This window comes from Styela clava, chromosome 11, assembly GCF_964204865.1.
Source record: "Styela clava chromosome 11, kaStyClav1.hap1.2, whole genome shotgun sequence".
In the NCBI taxonomy this organism is placed as follows: Eukaryota; Metazoa; Chordata; class Ascidiacea; order Stolidobranchia; family Styelidae; genus Styela; species Styela clava.
The window spans coordinates 12,366,955-12,390,978 of NC_135260.1; the positions used below are offsets into that span (position 1 = coordinate 12,366,955).

Here is a 24,024-nt window from a genome sequence, read left to right on the forward strand (position 1 = left end):
ATTTTTAGAAACATGACTACGACACTAACAGATGTCTGAAAAAACTAATAAATAATATTTATTGAATCAACTTCAATATCTGATTCACTTTCTTCTGAATTGCTTCCAAAATCCACATTCTAGAAAATCAACTTTTCCTCCATAAGTGTACTAGAGGTTTTTGCAGTCAATACAAAAACAGAAATCTGTGCCATTTAGGTTGCTTTTGGCATACATGCCTCTTCAGTGAAACATTGTTGGGTGGAAGAGTATAATTCATATGTTTGCCAGTTTTGAAAAGACGTGCCCTGGTATCATTTACATTCTTCATATTCTCTCCATACACTACACAAACAAATTCCTTAGCTTTATTTATTAATGCCGCGTTAACCTCAAAAGATCTTCATAGTTGAGAAAAAAATGAAAGGGAAAATCTCAATGGAGTTCTTCAACATTAGTTTGAAAGGCAGTTTCAATTGCAGAAAAGTATTTCATTATAAATAGCCCATCTAAGCTGTTTGCAACTGTTATGATTCTCATATACTTTACGCTTCAAGACTTCTTGTTCTATCCATTTATAGCGCTGATAGCAGCAGGGATTAGAGCCTGCGTTAGGTTGGATTGGTGGGACATTGCCGTTTTCTTTTGTAGTACAGTATCTAAAATGGGTAAGAAAATTATATTTGGAACAGCATGAGTGTAAAAATAACACTAAATACTGACTAATACTTCTCATACATAATGCATTTTATCTGATGTACTCAATAAGCGTGTATATGCTCATTAAATGTACTACACAGTCCTGCAGTGTTTGCATAATAGACTAAATCTACATTGAATTTCGATATATCACAGTCCGAAATGCCCTATGGCCTATAGACTATATTTTAAAACATCAACTGTCGATCTACAACTTGATTTCTCAACTCTCAATCGTTTCCAATGCTATTTTTTTTTTCAATTCCGGCATAACTTATCATTGCTTCCCAAGTTCTTGTCGACTCTATGCATTCACTGACATCAGTAAAATGGAATATTTTCCCCTCTTTCACACAAACGTGCATTACAGAAACAGCAATTATTTTCTGAATTAAATATGCCGTAGTCTATATAGTATTAGTCTGCTGAATAGTCAAGAATCGTCATTAAATTAATCATAAACCTTTCATAAAAGCGAGAAAATATCGTTGTTTGTGACATATTATTAGAGTTACTGTACCGTACTGTACCTATTTAACAACGTTTTATGAGCTAGTGCTCAACTAAAACTGCTATTTATGGTATGAATATACAAGTGTTTGATAGCTTACTCATACTTTTTAACACCTTCTTAGAATAACTCAACTAATAATAACTGAAAAAGACTATGGAAAGGCTAATCAACGCAAAAGCGAGCAGTACTACATCTGGTATTCATCCGACCACGGAGATTCACCTACAGCTGACCAATTTTATTTGTTACGTCATGCAGAAGTCTGCGTTCATTGGCCTATGGCGCCGGAAAAGCAGAGAATATAGGACAGATGGTATATGCCATATGGTAACACATATTTATTGAAGTAAACGCGTCTTTTCCGTAAAATGTGCAACTTTCGGAAATGGGAACAAGGCATTATTTGTTATTAAATTTCTAAGAAACATTTTAATTTTCAGGTAGTTACGTTATGTGCGCTATGAAACTGAAAGATAAACGGCCTCGTGTCACGGCCTACGTGGATTTTTATTCTGTATGCCCATTCTCATTCATAACACTGGAGTTGCTATTGAGAAACTTACCATTTAGTTGGTTTGTCAGACTGCCGGCAGTGTGGTATTTTTTATGTATTAGGACTAGGTTATTATTTTAATGCTTTATTTCCGTAAACGAATGTAATTCTGGTTGTTTAATGAGAATAATACTACAGGCTAATTGTTTTCCTAGTTTGAAATAGTTTTGTTCTCCAGTTATCTCGTATTTGATATCATGTTCTAGCGAAAAATTCAATTTTTAACCATTGAAAATTTCAAAGCAATCGGTCCAGTAATCAGAGAAAAGGCAACTTTTTCACAACGATAATATTCTATGTCAAAAAACAACAACAACATAATAATAACAAGAGAGCTATGCCCAAATATATGGACACGTGTGTTCGCAGTACAGTACGGTTTACCGTACCGTCAGATCACAGTCTACAAATATATTCACACCAAGCGAAGCAGTTCAGTAGGACACAAAATGGCGTCCGATGCCCGCAGAACGTTTAATGACGCCATAGCAAAACAAAAACAAATCTCACAGAGCTAGCAGAAATATTTAAAATGAATAAAAGTAATAGCCTTCTGGGGAAAAATTTTATCTTCAACCACTGAAAATTTCAAAGCAATTGGTCCAGTATTCGAAGAGAAAATCGATTTTTTTAAAAAATGATGGAGACAAATAATAATAATAACAAGAGAGCTATGCTCAAATATATGGACACGTAGCGCCACCTAATGGCAATAATTTTGATGACGTCATAGCGAAAAAAAAGTAATAGCTTTCTAAAGAAAATTTTTATCTTTAACCACTGAAAATTTCAAAGCAATTGGTTCAGTAATCGAAGAGAAAAGTGACTTTTTAAAAACGTGTCAAAAAACAAGAACAACAACAACCACATTATATTGAAACGATCGCTATGTCCACTACGTGTCCAATAACAACAAGAGAGCTATGCCCAAATATATGGACACGTAGCGCCATCTAATGACAATAATTTTGATGACGTCATAGCGAAAAAAAAAGTAATAGCCTTCTGGAGAAAAATTTTATCTTCAACCACTGAAAATTTCAAAGCAATTGGTCCAGTATTCGAAGAGAAAAGCGATTTTTTGAAAATGATGGAGACAAATAACAATAACAATAAAATTTTGAAACGATCGTTATGTCCACTAACTGTGTCCAATAATAACAAGACAGCTATGCTCAAATATATGAACACGTAGCGCCACCCAATGGCAATAATTTTGATGACGTCATAGTGAAAAAAAAAGTAATAGCCTTCTGGAGAAAAATTTTATCTTTAACCGCTGAAAATTTCAAAGCAATTGGTCCAGTATTCGAAGAGAAAAGCGATTTTTTAAAAATGGAGACGGAGACAAATAACAATAACAATAACAACAAAAATTTGAAACGATCGTTATGGCCACTAAACGTGTCCAATAACTAACTAATCCGATACCCGACATCATTGACTGGTAACCGGAACATATGCTGTGGTTCGCCATATGGTTAAGCCGTCTTGTCGGCTTTTCCTATCCCTTCCCTGGATAAATATGTAAATCCTATCCTATTCCGTAATTGTTATCTTCCGCAATAAGTCTCGACGGTCCGTAACAACATACCCGCGACGCAAGTCGATGTCGATGATAGTCGATGATAGATCGATGTCGATGATAGATTATGATGAGTTTTCAGTAGGACATTAGTAGCCGAGTTTCGATAATTCTCTTTTATCATGCCTGCAGGGTGCAAGTTGTTAAAAGGAAGGGTGCATACTAATATTTAAAACACGACTCCGGCTCCAACGGAAACATGCAAACCTTGTCTTCACAGTCCCGACTCAAACAAAGTTACGAAGATTAGATAGCACTGTTCTAGATGTCACGTCAAGTTTATTTTTTCCAATCAGTAAAAAATCACACTCGAGCACAAATTACGCAAAAATGAGAATTATACAGTTTTATTGGGGCAGGAAAATAGTGGATGGCATGGCTGGTTTTCGAGCAGCGACACCCGGAGGTTTTTAATATCTAATTCAAAAATTTTGAAATTCTAGATTTTTGAAACAACTGATTTACGATGGATACGAAGTCACAACTGTGTTTTATCGCCAGCGTACAAGCGAAAATGATTTATAGGATTTCTATAGAAATAGTGAAATGCACAAAAATAAAGAGCGCCAATAAAAAATATCAAGCAAATCACATTTTCAACTTTCTCGAAGGAGTGCGATATTCAAACTTAAGACGGGGCTCCTAAATCCTATATTCGCACAGCCCAAATGATCTGGGATTAGGTTTAAAATTATAAAACCCTTGACTGGCCGATCCTGCGTCTGGTTGCACAGATAACATTCCATTTTGGTGAATCTGGTCTTTTAGTGGATAAGTTGGGTGCCAATTGAATTGAATGTGCACTATTTCTCCGGATGTCAAGCGAAATGTATTTTCCTGCAAAAATAAAATAAACTCCCGTTGAAGTTTTTCTGGTCGTAAAATTAAATGATTTTTAAGCTAACAGTCCTCACATTTCAACCGTCGTACACCGTTGACTGCGAGCTCCCACTCCCTTACTGTCATTGTCATGCGACAAGGAAATTTATATGTTCTATTTTATAATCACCTAAGTTGTGCAAAATTCATTACCTAAAATTTGTATGACCATGTTCATCTGAGGTGATTCAAGTGTCCCGTCGATTAGTATTTACAAGTGCGTAATGCACCGCCATCTTAACTATTAGACTGGCTCTTCACATTTCAGTGATAGTGTAGCGAATGTTGATTATAACTATGAATTTTGTTGTTATTTAACCCCTTTGTATCATTAGCATGTAAAATTCAATGAAAATAGGTCATTTTAGCACAATTTCCCAGATGGTGATTCATCGTAGAAAAGAGTGTATTTTTTATTCAGAGCTTTCTTCGTATGACGTGTTTCCTGCAGCCATTCGATAGTTGAGAATATTGTGCTTTTCATGTTTTTGCAATATTACTGATTTGGATTTCAAACGTATATCTGGTATTAAGGTTTAAGTATATATTTCAATATATCTGTTTGAATTCAATCGTGCAATTTTACAATATACGGACATTTGGCATTGCAATATATTGTGTGCTCCTTGACCACCAAGGAGTTCCGATTGGGATTTACTCCTCTAACGTATGTGAAATAATAATATGGGAGTTAGGACACGCAGGTAGGAACATCAATGCGCGAGGTTCGACATATTTCGTTAATGAAAGTTGAGTCTTTCGTCCCTTTATTATTATTATTATTATTCGGGTATTATACTTAATGAAAGTGGAGACGAAATTGAAGTTCAAATGCAAACAAAACAACACGATCCGCCGTTGCATCTCGTTCGGAAATGGATTATTGATGATAACGTACAGACCATATATATGTGAAATAAATAAATGAGTTGAACAAAATTGAATAATATTATACGTTGCCTGACGTCTGATGACGTCTGTAATTGCATCTGAGCCAGTGTGCGTGACCTTGATTTTAGCAAAATCACTTTATAAATACATACCTGTGGATTATACGTCATTCCAAGAGCGACTTCAGCGTACACGCCCAATAAACTTCGAATATATTGACTGACTTTGACTCGATGTTCTTCGTTGTATATATTTGCCAACTTTCCACCGATGCGTTCACATTTTCGTTCCAGATCCTGTTTGCTGTATTTGTTACCTCGGGCCCCAACCAGAACAAAACACGAGTCATTATACACAACTCGACAATTGATGATCATTTCTACAAAATAAATTTTGAGTATATATATATTATTCCCAGCTAATTTCGTAAGTAAGAAATTGAAAAATGACGTAAAATATAAATGCACCGGCAAATTAACAAAATTGAAAATGAATTATGACATATTTACTAATATATCGTCTTTGTTGCATGCTTACATTAATAACATTTACATGCCTCGTTTCAAATACGATGACTTGGCAGGGACGAACTATTTTTATTCTTATGCATAATTTTCTATTCATATAAAAATACGAAACAGGAGTTTGGTGAGAAGAGGTAGTCGGAGACAAGTTTCGGGATATACCGTACATAAAATACAAAATGAAAATAAATGTAAATTCGATTTCGATTATTATCAAAATACTTTTATCAACGTTCGACATTACTTTGTCAACTCACCTTTTACTTTATTCAATAATCTTCTCTCCAGTCCATCGTAGTCAATTTCCACAGACGGCCCCGTAGGTCCAGTATCTCCTTTGTCGCCCTTGGCGCCGGCCTTCCCTTGCCTACAGCCTTGTTGAAAATGAGACGGGCTTGGTTCAAGGCCACCAACGGAACTCCCACTTTCCATACAAAAACTGTTCAGCTGTGAACAGCTCAGGTATCGGTTTTGCCCATCGCCAAGAGAAAAATCCGAAATAACTAGTAAGCATAAGATAGAAACGATACTGTACATCTTTACGATTTCTAGCACTTAATTTGAGCCTCTGTTTAACAATGCACAGACTTAAAAGCTTTCAATTCATCTACCTTTTTAATACTAATTTTCTTTTTTCTGTTCTTTCATATAAAATATTCAGTTTGCGTTCTACTGGTATATATTCGAAGCAGGGGTGCAGAGAAATTTCTTATTTATAAGTTTATCAGTGAATATGGTGCTCTATACAAGCCGTGTCGGTTTGATCTTCATCAATCTATCATTCTCCTGTGGTCTAGTCGTCCTGCAATATCGAAATAGGAACGAAGTATCGTCTTATTCACTAACAGACTACATAGTAACAGCGCATTTTCACCGAGTTACATGTCGATATTCCCAAATGATTTGAGCTATAATTGAAAGGTATGTTGAATAGTTACTCAAAGCAATTCTATAATTGGGTACGACGAAGGTACGACGCGACATGCAACAACATGTTATTATCAAACGACATCGTAAAAGTGTTCCAAGTGCTTTATCCGTGATGAGATATTTTGACTACGTACCGTGGCTCATGACAGCTGCAGTGTTGTGATATGAGAGAGATTGAAATTCAAACAAGATTTCACTGTATTTTATCCACATGCAGAAAAGCTAAAAGGTTTAAAATTTTCTCTTGGTATAAACGTCAGCATTGCGACAATTTGGACTTGTTTTCTTTATTTACTATGGCGTTACATTTTTAATCGTGCATTTAATAAAAAAAAAGATTTCTTTATACAAAAACGATACATTTTGAACAAGAAACAACAATTGATTAATTGGTTGTTATAGATTAAAAACTGACACTATGTCTTTATACTCTTCAATGCCTCAGCTCGAATAAGAATGCTGTGAAAACCTCAGAATGCATGACAAGGATTATAAATTATATATATTGATTTGTTTGATAGGGAAAGAGTCTCAATTTCAATCAGTCCCTTCAAATTTGTGATATCTTACAAATTTGAACGACGTTGGATACTAAAAAAAAATCGTACATTCAAGGTGTCAAGTATACTTAGCTCAGATATTGAGATACTGTTGAAAACGACCTCTCGATCAGTAGAAAAGAAGATAATAATGTCAAATATAGGTCACGTCCTGGTACCGATACCACAACGCCTTGGCTAATCACGAGATTGCTGAAATGATCAGCGGAAAATCGTGACGAAATATAGTGTTCCCATTCTCCCAAAAAATGGTGTTGCCGAGTACTTTCGGTTTTAATTAAAACTTTCGATGCTGATTTCAGATAATATATATATATATATATCGAATCATTTAGGACTTAGGTAGTATACCCATGGCTGTAAAATGTCCACTCCGATTTCGGTTCTCGAATCCGAGAGTTACCGGTCTACCAATAGTCTACTTAACCGCAAAAAAACTTCCGACTTCAGCACCAGGTTTGCTGACATGCGGCTGCGGAACCGCTACAAGTAACTTTTGTCGACAACAACACACAAAACGTCAGATAGAAAAACGAATCCCACAAGAAGTTAAAAAAAAAAATTGAATAGCCTTCTAGCGACAGTCTTTATCCATTGGAAATTTTGGAGCAATTCGTCCAGTAGTTATTGAGAAAAACGACTTTTATACAACAACAAGAAGAAAAATACAAAATGACAAAACGGTATATAGGTCCATTTCGTGTACAATAAGAAAATTTAATATTTATATGCCAATTGGATATTCACATAAACCAAACGATTCACTGTATGGCTCGTGATTAAACGCCCCCTGACTGGCAGATCCTGCTGTAGTCTGCACAGAAAAAAACATATTTTGATGAATCTGTTCCTTTTTGGGATATGTCGGATGCCACTTAAATTGAATGTGCTTTGTCTCTCCAGCTGTTGTACGGAATGTATTTGCCTGTGATGATTAATTATGATTGTTAAACTGGAGTTGCCATAAGTTGACCGAAGTACCGTTTTATCGTAACTTCGTTGATATTGAAATGCTAAAAATACTTATTACTTTTAACGGTAGGATCATTGAATACTTTCAATCATAAAAATTAAATCTCGTAAATCAATGACGACAATATATATACCTGTGGATTATAAGTCATCCCGAGAGCAATCTGAACGTAGACGCCCATTTCACTACGGACGTATTGACTGACTTTAATACGATGTTCCTCGTTGTAAAGATTGGCTAAATTCCCACCGAGTAGTTCACATTTTCTTTGCAAATCTTCTTTACTGTATTTATTGGGCGTTGCTCCGACAAGAACGAAGCAGGAATCGTTATATACAACTCGGCAATTGATGATCATCTCTAAATATGTAATTGAATACAAAAGTTTATAAAATTCACGAATACCAGTGTTGAGTACTTTATTTTTGTTATTTAATCCGGACGATATATAATGTTGAAATAATAAAATCATAACAAACAATCACAGTCATTAACAAAATAGCAGTGCTCAAATATACGAAGACGAACGCCAAAACGAAATATTTTACTCTCAATTTCCCCCCAAACCATATAGAATAGATAGAGGATGTCGATCAAGCCATCATCATTTGACTATGAAATGTATTATTTAAATTGTAAGAAGACTTTATATACACCAGTATATATATACAGGAACATAGAAAGATAAAAAAATACAAAAGTGCCAAGTGACATAAATTTCAAAAGCTCTGGTGTGATATTTTGCTTATTTAACAATCCGATTGTGATGTCAATAGTGTTGATGCGACTTTCAGAAATTTACCAAAATACACCCGTAGTCTGTAATGTTGAACACCAATTTAGCATGGGGCCTATTCCAGTGGTTGCCAACCACTGATCCGCGAAGCTTTCTTGCCAGTCCGCGAGAAATTTTGTTATTTTTCTACCAGCGCAACCGCTTGGTTACCAAAAGGACGAATTTACGTTGGTTCATTAGGCAATTTTTTTCATGGTATATTTGTTTGAAAAGAAGTGTCTTAACCGCCCAGTAATCCCACTTTCAGGTTCCAAGCCGTCGCGAAAGCGTAATGCATATAAACAACGAACGGGCAGGCAAGCAATATATTACAAAAAGAAAAAATGACAATGTGGGCTCACTTGTAACGCGAGAGTCTCGCTGCAGGCCAATTAGACAACAGGCAAAGAAAAATATTTATTTCATGCCAATCAAGCACTCGCTTGTCACAAATTGTCAATGTAAATTGATGAAACGTGTTCCAAAGAACAATGCTGAATCGAAAATTAATTGAATTAAATTTAGGCCTAAGCGTTTGCCTAAATTCCAGCCCAGATGTTGCATTGGAGCCATGGTTTGGCCATAGCGACCATGGTGTGACATTCCCGCCATGGTTTTGCGGCAGCTTCAGACGCCACAAAGTGGACATAACTGCGATTAAAAAAGGCGCAAGATAATATGAATAGAAACGTAAATAAACCGTGCACCTTTGACTTTCAGCAGTATTCGTCGTTCTATTCCTTCGTAGTCGACTTCTACAGCAGGTCCAGCAGGCCCAGTATCCCCTTTTTCTCCCTTTGCCCCAGCTTTACCTGGTCTGTGTAGCAGATGGGCACTTGTTGCTATGTTTTGCTGAGCACTTCCATGGCTCAAGCAATAACTGCTAAGCTGAGTGCAACTCAAATATCGGTTTTCCCCTTGGCCGATCACTGCAGTTGCCAGAAAAATCACCACACACAAGTTTGCAATCATGGCAGTCACTTTAATGTTCTATTTTACGAATATAATACAATAAATATATATCAAATTAAAACTGTAAAAAGTATGCTTATAGTTGCGCGGGTATTTTTCTTTCTGTCTGTATTTTTTACACAGCTAAACTTGAACTTTAAAATATTTTGTTTGTCTCTTGTACTATTCACGTTCTTCAATATTGACAACTGCATTCTATGCTTGTACACGAACTCATGAGCACACGTATAATGATCCTCATACGACGGAAAATAAATGTTGCCAGAAACAGTCATACTCCAGAGTATAAATAACAAATGAAAATGAGCTTTTAGCCGACTCATCATGGTAATATATGCAAAAATACAAACAGAAGCTTACATGTAATAAAAAAGATAATCGCGATTATCATTACTACGCCTTAGGGACGTTAATTCCCGCCCCCTAAAAATAACAAAAATTGAAGTGTTGGAAGAAATTACTCTCTCTGTTCAAATGTCCATCTTATATTCGCATAACCCGTATTCGAGATTTTGAGGATCGTAGTTATAAACACCTTGCGTAGCCGAAGTTACATCTTGATTTACAGATATGAAAACACTTTTCCTGCTCAGTTCAACTTTCGGGTACGTCGGATGCCACTTCACTTCCAATGATATAATATCTCCTTCGAATGTGCGAAAAGTATTTTCCTAGTTCATAAAAGAAGAATTTCAATATTTATTTGTAATGTAATCTTGCCTTGTCATCCTAGAAAAACAGACTAAAACTGGTACTGCAAAATAACTTTTAGCTGAAGTCGTGGTTCAGTAACCGACCAAGCAGAACGGAGGAAAATGAGGTCATCTATCTCAATTAATATACATTCCTCGGATACTTCCCAGAAAAATACCATATATAGGCCGAATGTAACGCTGTTTGGTTGCAAAGTTTTTCATCAAAAACAACATTTGCGATTTTATTTTAAAACAGAGTATGATGCCTAAGTAGACTGACTATCCGGGATATTATTTTATACCAGGCCTGGGCAAGTTGCGGCCCGCAGGCCACATCCGGCCCGCGGCAATGTTTTATCCGGCCCGTGAGCATGTTTCTAGATTTAGACACTTTTTTTATTCGTTACATATAAAATATACTTTGATTGCGAACAAAAGAATTTTCAGGACAATGGAAAAGTCGATAATAACATGCGACTAAATTTCCTTTGAATTGCCGATTGTTTTCGTCATCTCGAGATGTTATTTAGAACGTAAACACCTTTACGTCGGGGATTAGTCACCTCAAGTCACAAATTTCCTCAATTTGATCGAAAAATATCATTTACCTGGGGGTCATAGGACATTCCAATTGTCAATTCCTTATATACGTTGAGCTTGTTTCGAATGTATCTGTTCAGTTTCAGACGATGTTCTTCATTGTAGATATTTGCCAAATTACCTCCTTGGTGCTGACATTTTCTTTGCAAATCCTCTTTGCTATATTTATTTCCAGCAAAACCAACGATAAAAAAGCATGAAGTGTTGTAGATGAGGTGGCAGTTTGAGATCATAGCTGAAATCATTAGAATATGATGTTCCATAGAAAGTATTTGTTGATAAGGCTTTTTTGAGATCTCGCGTAAAATTGTATGCATTTCGTACTTCCAAATTGAATCGTCTAACCTGCTTTTGGATTGATTTCAATAAACCAGTTATAATTGAGACAGCCAGTATATATATATATATATATATATATATATATATAAAAAACTTTGTTTTGCTGTTACATGATTTCAAAAACCCCGATGATAATATTATTTGTTATATATACTGTATATACATATATAAACCAAAACACCACGGACATAAATATATATATAACCACTTTTGGAAATTTTGACGCCAATATGTCTTCATTTTTTTAGAGATAAGCTTGATTTTACATACCTTTTACTCTCCGAAGAATCCTTCGTTCAATTTCATCGACGTCCACGACCGTAATAGGTCCCGGTGGTCCGATTTCACCAGTTTCTCCATGATCACCTTTCTGGCCCTTTGGCCCTGATTTGCCAGGTCTACCAACAGAAGTCTTTGCACGCAAACTTAACCTTTTCACAGACCCACTCGTATCGCAGAATTCTGTTATCTGAGAACATGTCAAATACCTTTCTTGTCCCAAACCCCAAACAAAGCTATTTGCTAAAATGACAAACGCAACCAACAGCATCTTGTTTGCATGTCGATACCAACTAATGATCTAGTTACAAATCATTAAATATCAAGTGACTCGTTATCAGTGTTCCCTCTAAGGTGTGCGCATGTGCGCGCGCACACAGCTTTCAGAGGCCGCGCACACACATAGATTTACTGCGCACAGACGTATTTCGATGTAATGTAACAATGTGCTCGGTTGGCAGGTTGAGAAAGTTTGTTGTTGGCCCACTTATTACCCGGTCAGAACGCCAAAATTTCTCCATTGGTTTTTGCACAAATATTAGTCATTTCCAAAAAAGTGCGCACACACAAAAATTTCTGCGCACACATACTACAAAAAATTAGAGGGAACATTGCTCGTTATTACATTGATTATTTCCAAACCTGAAAAACCTTTCTCGAATGTTCCAACAGCCGGAAGTAGTTGACCAGGCAATTTATGTTGTTACTTGTCGACTCATTAATCAAACTTTTAAGGAAATTTGCTTTCTATTTAAGATCAATGCAACAGACAGACAAATTTTACATTCAAGAATATAATCTCGATACTCAACCGTAGATGCAATACATGATTATATATTGGAATCGGATAAGTGGCGCGGCGGTGTGGCTCATCGTGCTAAGCGTTAGGCTGATTACTCTGCGTGGGCTCGCAGGTTTGAATCCCATGCGAGAATGGTTATGTGCGGAGAATGGGTATGTGAGGATTGTTGGACTCCTCGCCGCCGTAGGGTGGTCGCTGGTCGGTTACGGCTTCCTCCACCATCAAGTCCATGCTACCGAGACAAATACCTAACTACTGGTAATCCCGTACCAGATATGGAATGGTAACCGGACGGGGGGCCGTGGTTCGCCATAGGGTTAAGCCGTATTATCGGCTTTCCTATCCCCGGGATAATTATGTAAATCTTATCTTATCCTTCCGTAAACAAAATATAAAGCTGCTCCTGAAACGCATGATCACAAAATACAGTTTGGGGTTAGATAAGTCCACTTTCCTCAAACTGATGTAAGCCTACAATACCTCTTACAAATTGTTTATTTTCAAAACAATTCCCCAATACGGTATTCAACCTGTGTTGAGGCGGTCAAGAAAATGCCCACAGCTGATAACAAACGGTTATCTGAAGTTACGGTAATGGTGGTAAAATTCAATGATTACATTTTTATTTCGGGTTTGTGACGACTGACGAGAGATAATCAGTCGGATTCCTTGTATGGTCGGTATGAACAAGACGTATTCGGCGACCTTCGACGAAGAGTACCTAACTCACACGTCAACCCTCCGGCGATGTGGAGCCTACATCTCATGCACAGCACGATATCAACGTTGACGTAACAATTGGAAGTAGCCGATCCGAGGCTATTTTCACTCGGATAAGTTTTACGGCATGATGACGTCATCCAGTTTGAGGTTTTTAGTTGTTTCGAAAATTTAGCTATAAATCAAGTGTGAATTTAAAATAAATCGTTATCCTATGTTCGACAGATGTGGTTAAATTGCTTGAATGAAAATGGTGGCTATGAACATGAAAATCAGTTAATACGAGGTTCAACCTTACTATTTCTAGGATGTTACTGTGTATATTTGAGAAGTCGGAACATTCAAAAAAATTATTAACATTTTGGTGTTAGGTGAATATACATGAATCCTGTCCTCGGCCAACACCTCCAGAAAAACACTACGAATATGGCCCTCATACCCCATCCTCATTATCCTAGTCTAATAACTACAAAATGTATACATTAGTATGAGATTTTAATTGGTAAAGCAAAAGAAAAACATGATTACATCTAAAAATCTGGTGTCTCACCAGATAAATAAAGCATACAAAAAGAAAATCAATCTGATTGAAAAATAGAAAGCAATACGTGCGATAACTCATATTAGGTATAGAGTGAAATGAATCCAGATTCATTCAATACAAATAAAATGTACATGGTCGAGATTGGCTAACTATCAGGCAGAGATAGTCAATAATATGGCTATCCATTTGTGACTGGAAACTATAAAATATAATCTCACACTTCCACAGACAAACAGGCTGAAGATATATTTATGAGGGCCACGCATCATCAAACTTTGTGACCCGCTGTTTTTGAGAGTGACCCAATAAACTCTTCAAAACACAAAAACAAACCCTTCACAAAATTCAAAATACAATTTTGCGTTATAAACAGTGATTCAATTATTTTTCAGGCATTTCAAGAAATTCAAAATATCCTCTAATGTGCCAAAATATATATATTTTCCAATTACCACTGAAACAATGATAATGATATTATTATAAATTCTCGATGTTCTTACATTGAATAGAAAGGTAAAGGGCAGAAATAGCAGTGTGTTAGCAATAATAACTAAATAAAGACTATTGAGTTACCCAAATTGTTTGTACTATTATTCGTTGCAATATGGCACACGAATAAAAAAAACTTGTAACTCAAGGAAAGCAGAGTTCAGTAGTCCATATTCGCAAAAATCACAGATATCACAAAATCATATGTATGACTTTTTTCATTGGGAATAATAACCAGATAATAGGCTGTTATAAAAACTGGACAGGTGTTGCTCAGTGCAGTAAAACATGTTAGTACGTATTCAAGCGTTAGGCACTCTTAATAACTTTTTTTAATCATGTAATGGTTGAAAAAACCTGAATTAATAAAGAGTTAATTAAACCTGAATTAATAAAGCAAAATGATTCCTTATTTTGAAAGAATGAATATAAACCAAAAAATCATAAAATTACAAGAATTGGTTCGGAATTGAGATTTTCAGAGCAGATTCAGTTATGCTTAGCATTCATATACCTGAGAAGACATACCGGTGAGTGTAACAAAATTGTGAGAGAGAAATTGATTGCCTTTTACTCAACTATACAATCTAGCTAAAGTACATGCTCACCTTCTAAAAAGCCTTCAACATAATAGTATTCTGAACCATACCCAATTGACAGCAATAAATTTTATGTATGTGAGCTTTTCAGCTCACACAAAATGTTATATGTCAAATATTAAGATTTAGAAACAATAACCTTTTGCAGCTTTTATTACCTTTTCATATGATATTGCTGAGCCATGCATGTTCCCCACAAGGGGATAAAAGAGAAATGTAGTTAATAATACTGAACATAAAATCAATAGAGATTTAAACCAAACCAAAATAGTAATAACTGTTTAGTGTTAAACTGTTTCGTACACCGTTGACTGCGAGCTCCTACTCCCTTACTGTCATTGTCATGCGACAAGGAAATTTATATGTTCTATTTTATAATCACCTAAGTTGTGCAAAATTCATTACCTAATATTTGTATGACCATGTTGATCTGAGGTGATTCAAGTGTCCCGTCGATTAGTATTTACAAGTGCGTAATGCACCGCCATCTTAACTATTAGAGTGGCTCTTCACATTTCAGTGATAGTGTAGCGACTGTTGATTATAACTATGAATTTTGTTGTTATTTAACCCCTTTGTATCATTAGCATGTAAAATTTAATGAAAATAGGTCATTTTAGCACAATTTCCCAGATGGTGATTCATCGTAGAAAAGAGTGTATTTTTTATTCAGAGCTTTCTTCGTATGACGTGTTTCCTGCAGCCATTCGATAGTTGAGAATATTGTGCTTTTCATGTTTTTGCAATATTACTGATTTGGATTTCAAACGTATATCTGGTATTAAGGTTTAAGTGTATATTTCAATATATCTGTTTGAATTCAATCGTGCAATTTTACAATATACGAACATTTGGCATTGCAATATATTGTGTGCTCCTTGACCTCCAAGGAGCTCCTCTAACGCATGTGAAATAATAACATGGGAGTAAGGATACGGAAGTAGGAACAGCAATACGCGAGGTTTGACATATTTCGTTTATGAAAGTGAAGTCTTTCGTCCTTTTATTATTATTATTATTATTATTATTTCGGTATTATACTCAATGAAAGTGGAGACGAAATTGAAGTTCTAATGCAAACAAAACAACACGATCCGCCGTTGCATCTCGTTCGGAAATGGATTATTGATGATAACGTACAGACCATATATATGTGAAATAAATAAATGAGTTGAACAAAATTGAATAATGTTATACGTTGCCTGACGTCTGATGACGTCTGTAATTGCATCTGAGCCAGTGTGCGTGACCTTGATTTTAGCAAAATCACTTTATAAATACATACCTGTGGATTATACGTCATTCCAAGAGCGACTTCAGCGTACACCCCCAATAAACTTCGAATATATTGACTGACTTTGACTCGATGTTCTTCGTTGTATAAATTTGCCAACTTTCCACCGATGCGTTCACATTTTCGTTCCAGATCCTGTTTGCTGTATTTGTTACCTCGGGCCCCAACCAGAACAAAACACGAGTCATTATACACAACTCGACAATTGATGATCATTTCTACAAAATAAATTTTGAGTATATATATATTATGGGTCTAATATCGTCTTTGTTGCATGCTTACATTAATAACATGCACATGCCTCGTTTCAAATACGATGACTTGGCATGGGGGAACTATTTTTATTCTTATGCATAATTTTCTATTCATCTAAAGATACGAAACAGGAGTTTGGTGAGAAGAGGTAGTTGGAGACAAGTGACAAGTTTCGGGATATACCGTACATAAAATACAAAATGAAAATAAATGTAAATTCGATTTCGATTATTATCAAAATACTTTTATCAACGTTCGACATTACTTTGTCAACTCACCTTTTACTTTATTCAATAATCTTCTCTCCAGTCCATCGTAGTCAATTTCCACAGACGGCCCCGTAGGTCCAGTATCTCCTTTGTCGCCCTTAGCGCCGGCCTTCCCTTGCCTACAGCCTTGTTGAAAATGAGACGGGCTTGGTTCAAGGCCACCAACGGAACTTCCACTTTCCACACAGAAACTGTTCAGCTGTGAACAGCTCAGGTATCGGTTTTGCCCATCGCCGAGAGAAAAATCCGAAAAAACTACTAAGCATAAGATAGAAACGATACCGTACATCTTTATGATTTCTAGCATTTAATTTGAGCCTCTGTTTAACAATGCACAGACTTAAAAGTTTTCAATTCATCTACCTATTTAATACTAATTTTCTTTTCTCTGTTCTTTCATATAAAATATTCAGTTTGCGTTCTACTGGTATATATTCGAAGCGGGGGTGCAGAAAAATTTCTTATTTATAAGTTTATCAGTGAATATGGTGCTCTATACAAGCCGTGTCGGTTTGATCTTCATCAATCTATCATTCTCCCGTGGTCTAGTCGTCCTGCAATATCGAAATAGGAACGAAGTATCGTTTTATTCACTAACAGACTACATAGTAACAGCGCATTTTCACCGAGTTACATGTCGATATTCCCAAATGATTTGAGCTATAATTGAAAGGTATGTTGAATATTTACTCAAAGCAATTCTATAGGCTAATTGAAAGGTACGACGCGACATGCAACAACATGTTATTATCAAACGACATCGTATAAGTGTTCCAAGTGCTTTATCCGTGATGAGATATTTTGACTACGTACCGTGGCTCAAGACAGCTGCAGTGTTGTGATATGAGAGAGATTGAAATTCAAACAAGATTGACTGTATTTTATTTACATGCAGAAAAGCTAAAAGGTTTAAAATTTTCTCTTGGTATAAACGTCAGCATTGCGACAATTTGGACTTGTCTTCCTTTATTTACTATGGCGTTACATTTTTAATCGTGCATTTAATAAAAAAAAAAGATTTCTTTATACAAAAACGATACATTTTGAACAAGAAACAACAATTGATTAATTGGTTGTTATAGATTAAAAACTGACACTATGTCTTTATACTCTTCAATGCATCAGCTCGAATAAGAATGCTGTGAAAACCTCAGAATGCATGTGAAAACCTCAGAATGCATGACAAGGATTATAAATTATATATATTGATTTGTTTGGTAGGGAAAGAGTCTCAATTTCAATCAGTCCCTTCAAATTTGTGATATCTTACAAATTTGAACGACGTTGAATACTAAAAAAAAATTGTACATTCAAGGTGTCAAGTATACTGAGCTCAGATATTGAGATACTGTTGAAAACGACTTCTCGATCAGTAGAAAAGAAGATAATAATGTCGAATATAGGTCACGTACTGGTACCGATACCACAACGCCTTGGCTAATCACGAGATTGCTGAAATGATCAGCGGAAAATCGTGACGAAATATAGTGTTCCCATTCTCCCAAAAAATGGTGTTGCCGAGCACTTTCGGTTTTAAATAAAACTTTCGATGCTGATTTCAGATAATATATATATATATATATCGAATCATTTAGGACTTAGGTAGTATACCCATGGCTGTAAAATGTCCACTCCGATTTCGGTTCTCGAATCCGAGAGTTACCGGTCTACCAATAGTCTACTTAACCGCAAAAAAACTTCCGACTTCAGCACCAGGTTTGCTGACATGCGGCTGCGGAACCGCTACAAGTAACTTTTTTCGACAACAACACACAAAACGTCAGATAGAAAAACGAATCCCACAGGAAGTTTAAAAAATAAAATAAAATGAATAGCCTTCTAGCGACAGTCTTTATCCATTGGAAATTTTGGAGCAATTCGTCCAGTAGTTATTGAGAAAAACGACTTTTATACAACAACAAGAAGAAAAATACAAGACAAAACGGTATATAGGTCCATTTCGTGTACAATAAGAAAATTTAATATTTATTTGCCAATTGGATATTCACATAAACCAAACGATTCACTGTATGGTACGTGATTAAACGCCCCCTGACTGGCAGATCCTGCTGTAGTCTGCACAGAAAAAAACATATTTTGATGAATCTGTTCCTTTTTGGGATATGTCGGATGCCACTTAAATTGAATGTGCTTTGTCTCTCCAGCTGTTGTACGGAATGTATTTGCCTGTGATGATTAATTATGATTGTTAAACTGGAGTTGCCATAAGTTGACCGAAGTACCGTTTTATCGTAACTTCGTTGATATTGAAATGGTAAAAATACTTATTACTTTTAACGGTAGGATCATTGAATACTTTCAATCATAAAAATTAAATCTCGTAAATCAATGACGACAATATATATACCTGTGGATTATAAGTCATCCCGAGAGCAATCTGAACGTAGACGCCCATTTCACTACGGACGTATTGACTGACTTTAATACGATGTTCATCGTTGTAAAGATTGGCTAAATTCCCACCGAGTAGTTCACATTTTCTTTGCAAATCTTCTTTACTGTATTTATTGGGCGTTGCTCCGACAAGAACGAAGCAGGAATCGTTATATACAACTCGGCAATTGATGATCATCTCTAAATATGTAATTGAATACAATAGTTTATAAAATGCACGAATACGAGTGTTGAGTACTTTATTTTTGTTATTTAATCCGGACGATAATAATAATAAAATCATAACAAACAATCACAGTCATTAACAAAATAGCAGTGCTCAAATATACGAAGACGAACGCCAAAACGAAATATTTTACTCCCAATTTCCCCCAAACCATATAGAATAGATAGAGGATGTCGATCAAGCCATCATCATTTGACTATGAAATGTATTATTTAAACTATAAGAAGACTTTATATACACCAGTATATATATATATATATACAGGAACATAGAAAGATAAAAAAAATACAAAAGTGCCAAGTGACATAAATTTCAAAAGCTCTGGTGTGATATTTTGCTTATTTAACAATCCGATTGTGATGTCGATAGTGTTGATGCGACTTTCAGAAATTTACCAAAATACACCCGTAGTCTGTAATGTTGAACACCAATTTAGCATGGGGCCTATTCCAGTGGTTGCCAACCACTGATCCGCGAAGCTTTCTTGCCAGTTCGCGAGAAATTTTGTTATTTTTCTACCAGCGCAACCGCGTGGTTACCAAAAAGACGAATTTACGTTGGTTCATTAGGCAATTTTCTTCATGGTATATTTGTTTGAAAAGCAGTGTCTTAACCGCCCAGTAATCCCACTTTCAGGTTCCAAGCCGTCGCGAAAGCGTAATGCATATAAACAACGGGCAGGCAAGCAATATATCACAAAAAGAAAAGAAAAAATGACAATGTGGGCTCACTTGTAACGCGAGAGTCTCGCTGCAGGCCAATTAGACAACAGGCGAAGAAAAATATTTATTTCATGCCGATCAAGCACTCGCTTGTCACAAATTGTCAATGTAAATTGATGAAACGTGTTCCAAAAAACGATGATGAATCGAAAATTAATTGAATTAAATTTAGGCCTAAGCGTTTGCCTAAATTCCAGCCAGGATGTTGCATTGGAGCCAGGGTTTGGCCATAGCGACCATGGTGTGGCATTCCCGCCATAGTTTTGCGGCAGCTTCAGACGCCACAAAGTGGACATAACTGCGATCGAAAAAGGCGCAAGATATTATGAATAGAAACGTAAATAAACTGTGCACCTTTGACTTTCAGCAGTATTCGTCGTTCTATTCCTTCGTAGTCGACTTCTACAGCAGGTCCAGTTAGCCCAGTGTCCCCTTTTTCTCCCTTTGCCCCAGCTTTACCTGGTCTGTGTAGCAGATGGGCACTTGTTGCTATGTTTTGCTGAGCACTTCCATGGCTCAAGCAATAACTGCTAAGCTGAGTGCAACTCAAATATCGGTTTTCCCCTTGGCCGATCACTGCAGTTGCCAGAAAAATCACCACACACAAGTTTGCAATCATGGCAGTCACTTTAATGTTCTATTTTACGAATATAATACAATAAATATATATCAAATTAAAACTGTAAAAAGTATGCTTATAGTTGCGCGGGTATTTTTCTTTCTGTCTGTATTTTTTACACAGCTAAACTTGAACTTTAAAATATTTTGTTTGTCTCTTGTACTATTCACGTTCTTCAATATTGACAACTGCATTCTATGCTTGTACACGAACTCATGAGCACACGTATAATGATCCTCATACGACGGAAAATAAATGTTGCCAGAAACAGTCATACACCAGAGTATAAATAACAAATGAAAATGAGCTTTTAGCCGACTCATCATGGTAATATATGCAAAAATACAAACAGAAGCTTACATGTAATAAAAAAGATAATCACGATTATCATTACTACCCCTTAGTGACGTTAATTCCCGCCTCCTAAAAATAACAAAATTTGAAGTGTTGGAAGAAATTACTCTCTCTGTTCAAATGTCCATCTTATATTCGCATAACCCGTATTCGAGATTTTGAGGATCGTAGTTATAAACACCTTGCGTAGCCGAAGTTACATCTTGATTTACAGATATGAAAACACTTTTCCTGCTCAGTTCAACTTTCGGGTACGTCGGATGCCACTTCACTTCCAATGATATAATATCTCCTTCGAATGTGCGAAAAGTATTTTCCTAGTTCATAAAAGAAGAATTTCAATATTTATTTGTAATGTAATCTTGCCTTGTCATCCTAGAAAAACAGACTAAAACTGGTACTGCAAAATAACTTTTAGCTGAAGTCGTGGTTCAGTAACCTACCAAGCAGAACGGAGGAAAATGAGGTCATCTATCTCAATTAATATACATTCCTCGGATACTTCCCAGAAAAATACCATATATAGGCCGAATGTAAGGCTGTTGGGTTGCAAAGTTTTTCATCAAAAACAACATTTGCGATTTTATTTTTAAACAGAGTATGATGCCTAAGTAGACTGACTATCCGGGATATTATTTTATATCAGGCCTGGGCAAGTTGCGGCCCGCAGGCCACATCCGGCCCGCGGCAATGTTTTATCCGGCCCGTGAGCATGTTTCTAGATTTAGACACTTTTTTTATTCGTTACATATAAAATATACTTTGATTGCGAACAAAAGAATTTTCAGGACAATGGAAAAGTCGATAATAACATGCGACTAAATTTCCTTTGAATTGCCGATTGTTTTTGTCATCTCGAGATGTTATTTAGAACGTAAACACCTTTACGTCGGGGATTAGTCACCTCAAGTCACAAATTTCCTCAATTTGATCGAAAAATATCATTTACCTGGGGGTCATAGGACATTCCAATTGTCAATTCCTTATATACGTTGAGCTTGTTTCGAATGTATCTGTTCAGTTTCAGACGATGTTCTTCATTGTAGATATTTGCCAAATTACCTCCTTGGTGCTGACATTTTCTTTGCAAATCCTCTTTGCTATATTTATATATATATATAAAACTTTGTTTTGCTGTTACATGATTTCAAAAACCCCGATGATAATATTATTTGTTATATATACTGTATATACATATATAAACCAAAACACCACGGACATAAATATATATATAACCACTTTTGGAAATTTTGACGCCAATATGTCTTCATTTTTTTAGAGATAAGCTTGATTTTACATACCTTTTACTCTCCGAAGAATCCTTCGTTCAATTTCATCGACGTCCACGACCGTAATAGGTCCCGGTGGTCCGATTTCACCAGTTTCTCCATGATCACCTTTCTGGCCCTTCGGCCCTGATTTGCCAGGTCTACCAACAGAAGTCTTTGCACGCAAACTTAACCTTTCCACAGACCCACTCGTATCGCAGAATTCTGTTATCTGAGAACATGTCAAATACCTTTCTTGTCCCAAACCCCAAACAAAGCTATTTGCTAAAATGACAAACGCAACCAACAGCATCTTGTTTGTATGTCGATACCAACTAATGATCTAGTTACAAATCATTAAATATCAAGTGACTCGTTATCACATTGATTATTTCCAAACCTGAAAAACCTTTCTCGAATGTTCCAACAGCCGGAAGTAGTTGACCAGGCAATTTATGTTGTTACTTGTCGACTCATTAATCAAACTTTTAAGGAAATTTGCTTTCTATTTAAGATCAATGCAACAGACAGACAAATTTTACATTCAAGAATATAATCTCGATACTCAACCGTAGATGCAATACATGATTATATATTGGAATCGGATAAGTGGCGCGGCGGTGTGGCTCATCGTGCTAAGCGTTAGGCTGATTACTCTGCGTAACTCGCAGGTTTGAATCCCATGCGAGGATGGTTATGTGCGAGAGGATTGTTGGACTCCTCGCCGCCGTAGGGTGGTCGCTGGTCGGTTACGGCTTCCTCCACCATCAAGTCCATGCTACCGAGACAAATAACTAACTACCGGTAATCCCATACCAGATATGGAATGGTAACCGGACGGGGGGCCGTGGTTCGCCATAGGGTTAAGCCGTATTATCGGCTTTCCTCTCCCCGGGATAAATATGTAAATCTCATCTTATCCTTCCGTAAACAAAATATAAAGCTGCTCCTGAAACGCATGATCACAAAATACAGTTTGGGGTTAGATAAGTCCACTTTCCTCAAACTGATGTAAGCCTACAAGACCTCTTACAAATTGTTTATTTTCAAAACAATTCCCCAATACGTTTTTCAACCTGTGTTGAGGCGGTCAAGAAAATGCCCACAGTTGATAACAAACGGTTATCTGAAGTTACGGTAATGGTGGTAAAATTCAATGATTACATTTTTATTTCGGGTTTGTGACGACTGACGAGAGATAATCAGTCGGATTCCTTGTATGGTCGGTATGAACAAGACGTATTCGGCGACCTTCGACGAAGAGTACCTAACTCACACGTCAACCCTCCGGCGATGTGGAGCCTACATCTCATGCACAGCACGATATCAACGTTGACGTAACAATTGGAAGTAGCCGATCCGAGGCTATTTTCACTCGGATAGGTTTCACGGCATGATGACGTCATCCAGTTTGAGGTTTTTAGTTGTTTCGAAAATTTAGGTATAAATCAAGTGTGAATTTGGAATAAATCGTTATCCTATGTTCGACAGATGTGGTTAAATTGCTTGAATGAAAATCAGTTAATACGAGGTTCAACCTTACTATTTCTGGGATGTTACTGCGTATATTTGAGAAGTCGGAACATTCAAAAAAATTATTAACATTTTGGTGTTAGGTGAATATACATGAATCCTGTCCTCGGCCAACACCTCCAGAAAAACACTACGAATATGGCCCTCATACCCCATCCTCATTATCCT

At 36.3% G+C, this 24,024-nt stretch overlaps 3 protein-coding genes across 4 annotated transcripts; all 3 read right to left on the reverse strand.

Moving 5' to 3' along the window:
- Positions 1-3,589: 3,589 nt before the first annotated feature.
- On the reverse strand, positions 3,590-6,513 carry LOC120333435 (uncharacterized). The gene is made up of 3 exons (XM_039400864.2): positions 5,882-6,513; positions 5,253-5,479; positions 3,590-4,167 (listed from the first exon to the last, which is right to left on the reverse strand). Exons 1-3 carry the CDS (start codon positions 6,159-6,161, stop codon positions 3,973-3,975), a joined length of 702 nt encoding a protein of 233 aa, XP_039256798.2. The 5' UTR covers positions 6,162-6,513; the 3' UTR covers positions 3,590-3,972.
- A 227-nt stretch (positions 6,514-6,740) lies between these two features.
- On the reverse strand, positions 6,741-12,027 carry LOC144429736 (uncharacterized). Of its 2 annotated transcripts, XM_078117924.1 has the most exons (5): positions 11,739-12,023; positions 11,138-11,364; positions 9,570-10,505; positions 8,221-8,447; positions 6,741-8,039 (listed from the first exon to the last, which is right to left on the reverse strand). In XM_078117924.1, the coding sequence occupies exons 3-5, from the start codon at positions 9,832-9,834 to the stop codon at positions 7,839-7,841; spliced, it is 693 nt and encodes a 230-aa protein (XP_077974050.1). In that variant the 5' UTR covers positions 9,835-10,505; positions 11,138-11,364; positions 11,739-12,023; the 3' UTR covers positions 6,741-7,838. The 2 variants fall into 2 exon arrangements, with proteins under 2 accessions (XP_077974050.1, XP_077974049.1); XM_078117923.1 differs by lacking the exons at positions 6,741-8,039; positions 8,221-8,447 and having other exon boundaries at positions 9,830-10,505; positions 11,739-12,027.
- A 4,303-nt stretch (positions 12,028-16,330) lies between these two features.
- LOC144429842 (uncharacterized) lies at positions 16,331-22,833 on the reverse strand. The gene is made up of 6 exons (XM_078118060.1): positions 22,357-22,833; positions 22,005-22,155; positions 20,437-21,372; positions 19,088-19,314; positions 16,729-18,906; positions 16,331-16,413 (listed from the first exon to the last, which is right to left on the reverse strand). Exons 3-5 carry the CDS (start codon positions 20,699-20,701, stop codon positions 18,706-18,708), a joined length of 693 nt encoding a protein of 230 aa, XP_077974186.1. The 5' UTR covers positions 20,702-21,372; positions 22,005-22,155; positions 22,357-22,833; the 3' UTR covers positions 16,331-16,413; positions 16,729-18,705.
- Between the last annotated feature and the right edge of the window lie 1,191 nt (positions 22,834-24,024).

Coding starts and splice junctions, on each gene's coding strand:
- LOC120333435 (XM_039400864.2), bottom strand. CDS start 6,161: ATGTACAGTATCGTTTCTATCTTATGCTTACTAGTTATTTCGGATTTT. Junction 5,480..5,881: donor ATTATTGAATAAAGTAAAAG/GTGAGTTGACAA, acceptor TTTATTTTGTAG/AAATGATCATCAATTGTCGA. Junction 4,168..5,252: donor GAATGACGTATAATCCACAG/GTATGTATTTAT, acceptor TTATTTTTGCAG/GAAAATACATTTCGCTTGAC.
- LOC144429736 (XM_078117923.1), bottom strand. CDS start 12,018: ATGCTGTTGGTTGCGTTTGTCATTTTAGCAAATAGCTTTGTTTGGGGT. Junction 11,365..11,738: donor GATTCTTCGGAGAGTAAAAG/GTATGTAAAATC, acceptor TAATGATTTCAG/CTATGATCTCAAACTGCCAC. Junction 10,506..11,137: donor GAATGTCCTATGACCCCCAG/GTAAATGATATT, acceptor TTTATGAACTAG/GAAAATACTTTTCGCACATT.
- LOC144429842 (XM_078118060.1), bottom strand. CDS start 20,701: ATGATTGCAAACTTGTGTGTGGTGATTTTTCTGGCAACTGCAGTGATC. Junction 19,315..20,436: donor AATACTGCTGAAAGTCAAAG/GTGCACAGTTTA, acceptor TTACATATTTAG/AGATGATCATCAATTGCCGA. Junction 18,907..19,087: donor GGATGACTTATAATCCACAG/GTATATATATTG, acceptor TAATCATCACAG/GCAAATACATTCCGTACAAC.